The sequence below is a fragment of the Sprattus sprattus genome, assembly GCF_963457725.1.
Source record: "Sprattus sprattus genome assembly, chromosome: 3".
Lineage (NCBI taxonomy): Eukaryota > Metazoa > Chordata > Actinopteri > Clupeiformes > Clupeidae > Sprattus > Sprattus sprattus.
The window spans coordinates 48,457,337-48,469,631 of record NC_137922.1 but is presented as its reverse complement, the minus strand read 5'-3'; the positions used below and the strand labels follow the sequence as shown (position 1 = coordinate 48,469,631).

The window sequence follows — 12,295 nt, the reverse complement described above, 5'->3', positions numbered from 1 at the left end:
CCCTCAGGTGCACACTCACCCATTGCCAGGGCAACCGCAGGACCAATCAGATGACAACCGCACTCCATCGGCTCTGTCGTCCCCATTGATGACCAGTCAAGACAGCACTGTAAGAAACTACTCACTAGAGGCATTTACAATGGAATGGGCAACATTGACAATTGGATAGAATACAGTACAATAGAAAATAGTACAATAGAATATAGTACAACAGAATAGAATACAATCCATAGAATAGACAATGTATCACCAACATTCTATGTCTAGGTCAATCAGTGACTCAGTGACTGAACATTACCATGCCCTTTCAAAACGGATTACATTGAGACATTTTAATGGACTCCAGTAAAATGTACTCCTTTCAGAGGATGTAATATTAGGTTTGAGTAGCAGTTTGTCATCAGTCGTCAGAGGCAGTCCCTCTGTTCTCTCCTGGAGAGTGTGGTTCGCTTGTGGTGTTACTTCAACTCCATTACCTCAGCAAAATAAAGACCTAATATTAAAACACCCTCAAACCAAAGTGACGGTAAACACTCATTGTTTATGTTTTGGTTTGGCCCACAGATGTCCCCGTCTAGCCTGCGATCTCTGTCGCCCCTGGCAACGGCGGAACCATGTGGCCCATTGTCCGAGAGCAGACCATCCCTGGAGTGCAATGGTAAGATGGGTTGGTTTGGCTCGTTCACTTATCCGGGGCCCGCGTCCAACAGCATGACAGCAAGGCTCTGAATGGTAGAAAGCTACGCTAACCATTAACAGGCGTGCACATTTACACACCCTCACAGTCTTTCCAGAACACACACATACCCACACACACACACACACACACACACACACACACACACACACACACACATACATACACGCATACTTACACACATGCACAGACTTACATACACACACACACACACACACACACACACACACACACACACACACACACACACACACACACACACACACAAACATCCTGACACACCCCCTCATCCTTTTATGCTGTCTCACACACAATGAGGCCCTTCTTTCTTCCTTACGTAAGGTTGTTTTATTATGTGTGCATTCTAAATTAGCCCCTAATGGCTTAGAGAGGGCCAGGTTGGCGCACTTCCCTCGCCCAGGTTGGCGCACTTCCTTCGCCCAGGTCGGCACACTTCCCTCGCCTGGTGGGTTTGGTGCGTGCCTGCGCTCACACTTGTGAGGGCAGTGGTCACCCAAACACACGCACACACACACACACACACACACACACACACAAACACACACACACACACACACACACACACACACACACACCCACACACCCACACACTACACACACACACACACACACACACACACACACACACACACACACACACACACACACACACACACACACCTTGACTGAAGGGGACATGTGGGCGGGTCCCGTGGAGCTGTTGCATAATTCTGTGGCCGGCGAGAACGCTTCTGACGAAATATAGCTGTAGGTGTGAACGGACAAATGAACAAACGAACAAACAACACAGGCCCGCTGCGAGTGTGTGTTTACACCAGAAACACACGCAAGCACACACAGGTCACCGGGGGCTAAACACACACACACACACACGACACAAGCCTCCCTCTGGACAGACCTTAGCTATGGTGTTACGGATTGAAACAGCCTGGCGAATGGTTCCTCATAGTTCATGTCCACAGTTCTAATGTAAAATTCAGCTACGTCGGCCACTAGGTGACGGTTCTGTTTGTGCATGGACTGTACCTTTAAGGAGGTTGATATGTTCCCCCTCACGGGGCTTCATTTCACCAGCTGATCTGTAATGCAGTAGGTCTGAGCCCCTAGGCTGGGGTTTGTGTTTATGATGATGATGATGATGATGATGAAGATGAGGAAGACAGTGCCAGGGGCCTATCAAAAATTAGTTCAGTGGGAGGTCCAGTGTACATCCATTCCATCCTTTAATGTGTTCCTTGTTTGTCAGTTGCGAGCACGAGGAGGCAACATCATGAAGAGTATTGAATATGATCCTTAACGAGTGCACATGCTGATCGAATGCATAGCTTTCTCTTACGGAACTGTAAGGATTGGATAAGTGTCGGGCTGGATGTACCTGATAGTTTTAGTACCACTTGGTTAATGTGCAGCTGTGTTTAGCCTCAATCTCTCTCTTCTCTCCCCAACGCAGAGCCAAAGCCGATTGTGAAAGTCGGCCGCTTCCAGGTCTCCCCCAGCAAGGAGGTGCCAGTGAGAACCACACCCATACCCACTGCCTGTCCAATCACATCTGGGAGAACCACACCCATACCCACTGCCTGTCCAATCAAATCTGCTGTTGACCAAAGCCCGCCCTCTCACACACGTAACCCCACCCCCCGAGATCAGCCACAGAGGGCTGCGAGGAAACTCCCCTCCCCCCTCAGCCTTCCCCCGGCTCAGCACACCCAAGTGAGGTTCCCCCCAAACCAGGAGCACATGACCGGGTCCCCCCTCACCCATACTCTTCTGACAGGGTACCCCCAGAACCAGGAGAGCGTAACGGGTCCCTCCCAGGGAGAGCGCCTCCTGCTGGGCAGTAGCATTGAGCAGGCAGCCTTCCCTCCTCTGGATACAAGCCACAACTGCCTGGAGACCAAAGATGATGATGATGAGGAGGAGGAGGATGAAGAGGAGGGTGGTGGTGTGGAGCGAGATGAGGAAGAGGTAGAGGATGAGGAAGAGGAGGAGCAGGAGCAACGGCGCAGGAGGAAGAGGGGTCGGCGGCTGGACCCGAGTCTGAGCCTCTTGGGGACGTCGGTGGACAGCGGCTTCTCCATCAACAACGTCCCCGACGGCGAGGGACGCATGTGGGAGGAGCAAGGGGGAGGAAGGGGTGGGGCCCGAAACCCCCTGTATGCCACCCCACTCCACCACCTGTGGATGAGCAACATGCGCAGCTCCTCCTACCTGAGCAGCAACGAATCAGAGAGCGAGGTGGAGGAGGTGTGTGAGGAGCTTCAGGAGCTGAGAGAGAAGTGAGTGGATGTGGCTGGCCACGTCACACATTAATGGAAACATAAACATAAACATGAGTGTAAACAAACAAAAATAAATACAAATAATGTTTGTTTATACCTTTAAGTTAGGTATATATGTCCCTCTTCTCCTATTATGACCTCTGTCTACCTGTTCCTGTGTCAAACACTCATTTGTCAAACATTTGTTTCTCCTTTCATCCCTCTCTTTCCCTGGCCATCAGACACATGTGTGAGGTGCAGTCTCTCCAGTCGGTTCAGAAGCAGGAGATTGAGGAGCTGTATGAGAGGATGGGGAAGGTGCCCCCTGCCGGTATCGTCTCTCCGGCCGCCATGCTGTCCAGCCGCCAGTGGCGTCTTTCCAAAGGAGGTGGCTATCCGCCCTCCCGCCGAAACAGCCTCCAGAGGCTCGACATCCTGCCTCTGACAGGTATAGCCACCTCCTCTCTCCACACACACACACACACACACACACACACACACACGCATAATCTTCATTGCATTTTACATTGAACTCAGAGTCAGTAGAAATGTATGTTTGCCACATCTAAATAGTTGCTGAGATCCTGGATAAGAAGAGGATAAGCTCTATATTTTCTAATAGATCTCCTTAGTCATTTACAGTCTTTTCTATAACTTATCTTTAGTCTGATTGATAGCCAAGTTAATGCTGATCTCTCCATCTTTGCTCGGATTGGTTGTCTTGTAAGTATCTTAAATCTGATTGGTTACCTAGTAGACCTTCATCTCTGTATCTTTGCTCTGATTGGTGTGTAGGTATTGTGAGGAGGAGCTCCTTTAGTGGCAGCAGCACCAGCAGCAGCAGCAGCAGCAACACCAGCAGTCGTAGTACCTCCCAGGAGCGGCCCAGCAAAAGCATGACCTTTGCCCCCGACTTCGCCTGCATGGTGAGCTCCACCTCCACCATCCTCACCCCTGACAAGGACCAGATTTGACACCATTTTCCAGTCATTGGGCTGTATGAGATCATGTGCTTTTGTCTTCTCTTCTCTTCTCCTTTCTTCTATCTTCTCCTCCTTTTCTACTGTCTCCAGTAAGAGCCCTGCTTCACGCACTCTTAACAAGAATGGACTACCTCATCCAGAGCATCCAGTCTCCTGTGAGCCTGTGCGCCAGCGCTGGAGGAAGTGATGTCATATGTATGAGAAAATGGTATCCATTGTGATGCTTTCTGTTTTGTCCTCCTTCGGAAAGACTGTCGTCCTCACTGCCACATATGGACACTTGTCAAGGTCCCCCCCATGACCTCACAGGAAACACACCCCGGTCAAGTCAAAGCCCGGCTGGCAGGTTTAGTACCGCTCTTATCTGCCCCTTTGCGGGGCTGCCATATCACACGCAGGAGGTTGACGGAAGACCCAAAGAGTTCAGAGTGTACAAAAGGATAACCCATGCAATCCCACGTGTTCCGCCTGAAGGCCTGCATGTAATAAATCCTGCCTAAATCATAGCTTTAGGAAGGGCTGCACTCCGCAATCCATGTTCTTCTGAAGAGGGGCAGCCCCCAGTGTGTGTTTTTCTCCTGCTCCCCTTTGAAGTTGCTGAGAGCTCAAGGATGGGGTGATGAAGAGAGAATGTGTCTCGCTGAGGCTCTCAGCATCCTTCAATGTCTCCTGTTTAAATGTTACTTTTCTTTGCACTTTTCAAGCCTGGGATAATGGCGACTAATCAGGCATGTTTCATTTTGTGCGTATGTGTGTGTGTGTGTGTGTGTGTGTGTGTGTGTGCGTGTGCGTGATTGAGCGTGAGTGTGTAGAAAAAGGGAGAAAGCCTAAAGTCTATCAGCAGATAAAAATAATTTGTACTTTTATTATTTTGCTTGTAATTGTGCTGTAGAATTACCTAATGAATCCAACAGCAAAGAAGTGAAATTAGATGAACTGCGTTCCTGTGTATATTTGTGATGGATGTTGCTTGTTACAGCCACATATATTTGGGTTTGGTTCAAAGCAATGAGCGAGCATCCAGATATCACTTGTCTTTCGTCTTCTTGAGACATATATTCTGTCTTGATTAATGTTATCGTCATTTTTTTGCATAGTGCAAAGTTGATAAATGATTACATTGTTCATAAATGTAAATATTTCCCACACCATAGCGTATGAATAGGGGCACTGACTTTACAAAACCTCAATATATCACATTGACTTTAGTTTGTGCTCAGTTTGCATGTACATTAAAACAGTTACATTCATAACCTCTTTACAATTGCACAATTGCTCATGATCACAGAACGATTAACCAGACGTACAATCAACATCCGCAAAATAATGGTTTCATTGGAAAAATCATGCACCTTCGCACTTTGGAATAAAAATCAACTGCCTTTCCAGACTATGTAAAAAAAAAAAAATCACCATTAAGGTGACTGGTTTAAGTCATACAGTACCTACTGAACAAGAGGTGGTAGGCTGATGATAGAGGGTAACCATCTCTGTGTACAGGGTCGATTTTTTTTTTTTGTCCTGAGCTTAGCAAGGAGATGATTCTGGACCCCTCGGAACCAACCCTGAGTTGGCGTGGATCAGGGTTGGATCCATTCTAGAGTTAGCATCTCTATGGTAACATTCATACTATCCCTCAAGGCATTCTTTAAAACAATCTCCACTTAGTCTTCTTTTGATTTACATGGATGCGTTTCAGTACCTTTAAAATCAGTCATATCTAGGAGTCATCATGGCTCCTTACTTACAGCAGACATCTGGTGAGTGTGCATAAGGAAAATATTCTAGTATTATCATGAGAGCCTAAATACTTTTGAATGTGCTTAATAGAATTGTTTATACTTGCTTTAACAGGCTCAGCTTTGGTAAACTAGCAATGTGTTCTAATTCACAGTGAATTTTCAGTAAAGGATTGTTTGCTTGTGTTCTACTGGCTGTAGTGAAACTGTATGTAACTTATTGTTTTGATTTTCCTAAGTGGGTTTTTTTTTCCAGAACACATTGCACCTTTGCAAGACAGAATCCCTGGAGTTGAGCCACACACACACACACACACACACACCAAGAGATTTTTGACTAGCGTACCTGGTCAGGCCCTGATCAATGCTAGATCTGTTCCAGAGTCTGTTGCATTCTGGGTAGTCTGTTTGTATACAGTAGCTTGTCTGAATGTAATATCCAAAGACAACATTAATGGCAATGATGATTCAGATGTATTTCTAAGCTGTGAGTCTTCTATGACTGCCTTGTGAAAACGCACACACTGAGAAATTATTTTAAGATTGTATTCATAGCAGACATTGAAAAGAAAATATATATACATATATATTTTAGAGGCAATATGTGATGGGAATATTAGTGTATGACTGGTTGATTGCGATGCTTTTGATTGCAAAGCTGCTAGCAATATTGCCACGCTAAATCTGTGCCTTTCCTCATTTTTTAATACTTAGAAAACCATGTAACCCTAATATTTGTACAGATAATAAAAATAATTTGAACTCAAAACTGTCTTTCGTGATAGTTGTTGAATTGTTTATTGATCTTTATGCTACCACCTTGTAGAAATGAAACGGCAAGGAACAATGACATAATAATGACATAATTTATTATGTTGCAAAAATCACATTCGATAATCTTACAATATTTACCATTTAATTACTTTAATGTTATTCTCTGTTCAGAATCATCCCTAAGGCTCCAAAGCCAGCAATTGTATTGTACTCTGATGAAGCTCTTTTAAAGTAACTTCATTCACACTTATAGTGTGTTGCATTGCCAGCTATTAAACCAGCACCTGATGGTATGATGCGAGCAATAAAAGAAAATGAAGCATCACAATTTATATAATGTACTTATGAACTCAGACATCAAGACGACTCTACACCCTCATTCACCACCAAAGGAAAGTCCTCGAAGAAAGCTGACAGGCTGTCCAAATCTTGACTTCTTGCGCCCCCTACTGTCAATTTGGTAGTAGAATCTGTCAGCGGAAGGAAAAAGAAAAACATGTCTGCCCCCTTCGATCCAAAAGGCAGTGCAATGTGTACCAACTTGAAGACACACAGGACGTTTCTACGCCTTTTGCCTCTCAGTTGGCCCCAGTCTTAAGTCCTTGCACTTTGGCGAGTCTGGCCTCCTCGTCAATTTCGTCCATGACTTTTTCTTGTTTTACCGCGTGTATTGTGTAGGCATCTGGCGTTAACGTTAGTTAAGTTATAATGTGACTCATCAATTGTAAGTTATTTGTACTTAACAGTCAACAACTGTGTTGTTCCCCATCTTTCATTTAACCATGTCATCCCCCCAAATAACACAGGACAGTAAAACACCCTTGCTCCAGACCCGGACAAGTTCCTGGTTCAAAGTTATCTGCTACCTGGTGACCAGTCCGTGTTCTTGTTATTATATAGCTACATACCCCAGCTAGTTGGATAATAAATGAACACCAGCAAAACAAGTTGAATAAGACACTGATCTGGCACATGCGGTAACCACAAGCACCAACACGGTGACATTACATTAGCTGACTGGCTAGCCAGCTAGCAATGGTTAATTAGGATTTTCTATCTTATGCAAACTGATAACTTTACACTCATACAACTCACAAGGTATGCAGAAGCCAGAAATTGAGGTGTTCATGTTATACCATATCGTCATTAAGTGAAATCAAGGTGTCAAGGACTGTTACGTATCCTCACATAACCTTGTGTAACACCAACCAGCTCAATGAGTTCTGAAGCAAAGGATACAGATCCCCATCACCATTGCACCAATTGCAAGGCCTGTAGCGATATTTCGACCCCGTAGCTTGTGTGCTCTTTTCTTCCACTGTTCGACCTCTACTTGCTGGATAAACCGCAACTGTTCCGGCGACAGAGCCTCTTTCGCTGGATCAACTCTCTTAGCAAATTCAGCTTCCGAGCCTCCTGTAGTGCCTTTCTCAGCCATCTTTCATTTCATGATGTGCAAGTCCAAGTGGATGACGGGAAGGTTCGACGTCAAAATACATTCGCGTCGCGCTAATACAACACAAGTGTAACCAGGAAAAGGTACTGCAAAAAGCTTATCCGTATGGTATAACGATCGTTTAAGTTCCGCATGCGCAGTGGGAGTTCAGTGGGATGGTTACTTGACTGTGTGGATAGTGCACCACCTGTCGCGTAGCTAGGATACTGAAACGCCCATGTCTCTTTGGTAAAGAGGAAAGTTCGTTGTTTTCCTACTAAAGATCAAACAAGTTATAACTACTTTGTTAACGCTTTAAAACTCTTTTGATGAACAACACCGTTCAGGGCAAATTTTGTATCATTATGGCAACCAGGCCAATGTCATCATGTTCATCTGAGCATCAAAAAAATCTAAAATTTGGCGAGGCAACATTTGATATCCTGTCAGATTTCCTGACCAGTATCAACAACAAAAACAAGCTGAACTTGGAAAGTCTATCAGATAACTGCGGGAATTTCAAGAATCGAAAAGTGGTGGGTAAGTACTCGGGATGAGTTCTAACCAGGTTTAAACAGATACAGTATGCCTCGTTAAGTAAGTGGATTTCGGGTACATTTGGTTGTTACTGAATTTAACGTTGTTTATAGTAGGAAGCCTGAAAGATATTATTTTAAAGACACATTTTCCTACTCTGTGTTGTTGTTCTCTACCAGAGTATATCTTCCTTCTCTGTAAGGAGTTTAAACTCGACCCAATGGTTGGATACCATGCTGTGGAGATACTAGAAAGGTAGGGCTAGCTAAAGGTGACAGGCCTCTCATTGTTTCAGGCTAAGTCAAGTTTTTCATATCTGTTTTTCTCCTATGACATGTAATAGAGTAATTTATCTTCTAATTCTAGCTTTATGATCAAGCACATTGAGGAGCTGCTCTCTTGTCCGACTGCACAAGGCGCCAGTGGAGGTGGAGACGTAAACGCTGAGGAATTTATCTTTCATAGCATCAGGCCGAAGTTCTCCTTCATCATCCTCTCCTGTGTTCAGCTGGCTAGCAAGATGTCACTGCACTGTAATGTAGGTGTGCCAGCACAGCTGGTTAAGAAAGGTGCTAACACAGGTTATGGGCTCAATACCCAGGTAGCACGCAACAAAATAGTTGCCTGCCTACCATATGTCACGTTAGATAAAAGTGTCATCTAAATAGTTACAAAAATAATGTACTGTAATTGTGATGAGTTGAATCTCTTAAGAGTGTACAATACCTGAACTTGATTTTGTTTTGGAAAACAAGGTTTCTCAAAAGTGTCGTTTTCAAAGTCAAAACGGTAAGTTCATTCAGCAGATATTTTGTTTTGGAAAGCATCTGCTAAATGAACTTACCGTAAGTGTGACTTTGAAAATGACACTTTTGAGGAAGCTTCTGTTTGTATGAGGCCTAAAATGTGTAGAATTAATGTTCCCCTGTAGATTGTGAACAACATCACTGCCATGAGGTTCATGCAGGCTGCTGGTCACACCTCCATCTCCAAAGAGCAACTCATCAGCTCGGAACTGATGGTGCTGAAAACCCTCAACTTCAGTTTGAGTACGACAAATCCACTGACATACGTCGAGACACTTCTGGAAGTCTTAAGTGAGTCTCTCTCTCTCTCTCTCTCTCTCTTTATCAGTCAATCTATCTATCTCTGTGTATACATTTCAACCAATAATCTAGGAAACATCCAATAACAGTCCAATCACAATAAGGCTAAAATCCTAAATAGGCCTAAATCAGGCTTCCCATTTTGTATTTAAGTTATTTGCATTGATTATGGGGCCGTGGCAGAACCAAAGGATGGTGTAGTAGTGAAGTCTTTCCAGTGAGAGGAGGCGCACATAGTGTACAGTGAGGAGCACACATATAGTGTACAGTGAGATGAGGAGCACATAGTGTACAGTGAGGAGCACACGTATAGTGTACAGTGAGATGAGGAGCACATAGTGTACAGTGAGGAGCACACATGTAGTGTACAGTGAGATGAGAAGAGCACATATAGTGTATGTGTCAACAGGTCACAATGAGAGCTCGCTGGCGGTAGAAGACATGTACCACTTGTGTAAGACAGTGCTGCAGTTCACATTTCTCCAAAGGACGTCCATCTACCAAGCACTACTACGAGTTGTCACTAGGGGCACTAACCCACCACAGGAGCACAGGTACTACATAAGTGTGTGTGTGTGTGTGTTTGAGTGTTTTTGCTAGCAGCTTTCAAGCCAAGTTATGAGCGATGCAGTGACATTTCTGAGTCATGCTCAGTGTCAGCTGCTGTAAATGATAAACAGTTCTGACTTTTTCTTTCTGTCTTTCTTTCTCTCTCTATATATGTGTGTGGGTGTTTGTGTACGTGTGTGTGTGTGTGTGTGTGTGTATGTTTGTGTGTGTGTGTGTGTGTGTGGTTGTGTGTGTGTGTGTGTGTGTGTGTATGGACAGAGAGAAGTTTGTGGCCGTGACAGAGGACTGCATGCTCCTTGGTGTTGGAGTCCTTGCTGTGGCTGCCTTCATCCTTGACTTCTCTACCTGGGAACAGGTGACACTTAACACGTATCTTTAATTAGAAATTTGAAATGGCCCAGAGAGTTGTCACTGAAATCATGTGTATGTCACTCTCATTTCAATGGGAGAGAGTGTGTAGGTTATCTTTTTTATTATTTAAAAGAATAAAAACTAGACCAATTCTGCTGACCCAATGCTCCAGGTCATTACTTCAGCTCAGAACTCTTATAAACCAGATGATAAACACATAAAGGTATTTTTAGTTGTGTGATGTTTATACTGTGTTTGATGTGCTTGATGTTGTAGGTAGTGCAAGAGCTGAGCTTAATCACAGGCATATCCACCCAGAGCATCATGGAGTTTGCATACGTGATACTGATGCGCGTAACCAACGACTCTGATACACTGGTGTGAAGTCCAGCACCAGAACCAGCATGACTTTGAAGGCCAGAACTCCAATGTTCTGGAACAGAAGTAGTCTCTACTATAACGTAGAATGTTCTGGAATGGAAGTACTGTGCCATAGTTCTAGCGCAGGAATAGGGACATATCTGTGCCACCCTGAAATGGTTGTCTGTATTTTCTCGGTTGGTGAACGTTTTTCTAGTTTTGTTTTCAGGGAAAAATCATTAACCACAACGTATTGGCTGTGTCTCTCGCAGTGGCAATTGTACCCTGATATTAGGGCATGTGTTGAAAGAAATATTCAAAAGTTGAGACTGAAAAGCTGTAGTGTTAAGATAAGGAAACATTGAGCAACGTTTACATTAAGTTTATCCAGACAGAAAAACCAAGTAGAAAATAGTCAAATTCCAAACTCCATTCAAGATTAAAATATTTTATTTTTCCTTTCTTAACAATCTTTTTTTTAAATATTTATTTAATTGTAATACATTACTGCAAGAGAGCATTTGTTTGAAAAACATTAAAATGTTGAAAACTGTCAAGCTGCTGTGCGGAGCAGTCTAATTACAATATAAATACGATAAATATACATTCAATAAATATGTCTTATTCAAGTACAGTTGGATTTTCATTGTGTTTACATCACAAACAACAAATAAACAAAAAAACAGGAAAACATATCAAACTCATTTTAATTATTGAATTCTCATACCCTTAGAGGGGAGACTGGGAACTGGAGTCTGATGTACGACCCGTTGTCGCAGTAACCGTTCCTCGGCCCCGTCTCGTAGACCTGTCCGTCACAGTCTCAGGTTCCCCCCTCTGCCTCAAGTCCTGCCAACAATCAGGAGATCATGAGGACCAGGGGCCACATTTAATTAGGCTACTTCTGCCAGCCTACACTGCCCAACCGCTCAGCTGAGTATTAAGAGTCTAGAAACCCTCCACATAGAATCAATTGGCCAGGTAGATTTTAAATCAGATTTATCAATGGGCTTTAGAGGTGGTTGGCGGATGTGTTTGAAAACCCAGCTCAAACCAAACGGCTGTGCTGCATGAGGTAAACATTGTGCAACAAGTTGATCCCTGTTTTTCAGAAGATTTGTGAATTCATTCATTTAAACCTGAGCAAAGATTTTAGAGGTTGAATTACTGTGTTACAAGAGTCAATAAGAAGGCTGCTATCCATGACATGAAGCTGGTTAGTAGGCTGCTTACCATGGTGTGAAGGTTGTGGTTGTAACTGTGGTGGTTGTGGAGGTTATGGTTGTAACGGTGGAGGTTAAGGTTCTAGCTGTGGTTGTGTTTGTGGATGTTATGTTTGTAGTTGTAGCTGTGGTTGTGGCTGTAGTTGTAGCTGTGGTTGTGGCTGTAGTTATAGCTGTGGTTGTGGCTGTAGTTTCAGTTGTAGCTGTGGTTGTGGCTGTAGTTGTAGCTGTGGTTGTGGCT

At 44.0% G+C, this 12,295-nt stretch overlaps 3 protein-coding genes across 3 annotated transcripts in view; 2 read left to right on the top strand and 1 right to left on the bottom strand.

The window, feature by feature from the left end:
- wnk4a (WNK lysine deficient protein kinase 4a) overlaps window positions 1–6,367 on the top strand; it is a 62,172-nt gene extending 55,805 nt beyond the window's left edge. The window contains 6 exon segments of the mRNA XM_080835549.1: window positions 1–109; window positions 565–658; window positions 2,169–2,994; window positions 3,219–3,424; window positions 3,772–3,902; window positions 4,050–6,367. The exon segment at window positions 1–109 is cut by the window's left edge and continues 763 nt beyond it. Coding sequence (XP_080691675.1) covers window positions 1–109; window positions 565–658; window positions 2,169–2,994; window positions 3,219–3,424; window positions 3,772–3,902; window positions 4,050–4,052 — 1,369 coding nt within the window. The 3' untranslated portion in view covers window positions 4,053–6,367.
- Window positions 6,368–6,550: 183 nt separating this feature from the next.
- coa3a (cytochrome C oxidase assembly factor 3a) lies at window positions 6,551–7,915 on the bottom strand. The gene is made up of 2 exons (XM_080835158.1): window positions 7,712–7,915; window positions 6,551–7,154 (listed from the first exon to the last, which is right to left on the bottom strand). The coding sequence occupies exons 1-2, from the start codon at window positions 7,908–7,910 to the stop codon at window positions 7,051–7,053; spliced, it is 303 nt and encodes a 100-aa protein (XP_080691284.1). The 5' UTR covers window positions 7,911–7,915; the 3' UTR covers window positions 6,551–7,050.
- A 357-nt stretch (window positions 7,916–8,272) lies between these two features.
- Window positions 8,273–10,855, top strand: cntd1 (cyclin N-terminal domain containing 1; the record flags this gene model as incomplete). The annotated part of the gene is made up of 7 exons (XM_080835548.1): window positions 8,273–8,447; window positions 8,624–8,699; window positions 8,811–9,045; window positions 9,376–9,541; window positions 9,960–10,104; window positions 10,379–10,475; window positions 10,748–10,855. 7 exons carry the CDS (start codon window positions 8,273–8,275, stop codon window positions 10,853–10,855), a joined length of 1,002 nt encoding a protein of 333 aa, XP_080691674.1.
- Between the last annotated feature and the right edge of the window lie 1,440 nt (window positions 10,856–12,295).

Bases quoted from the DNA above. Each gene is read 5' to 3' on its own strand.
- coa3a (XM_080835158.1), bottom strand. From the start codon at position 7,910: ATGGCTGAGAAAGGCACTACAGGAGGCTCGGAAGCTGAATTTGCTAAG. The intron at 7,155-7,711 runs GTATCCTTTGCT...CGTTAACGCCAG, and splicing joins TGCAATGGTGATGGGGATCT to ATGCCTACACAATACACGCG.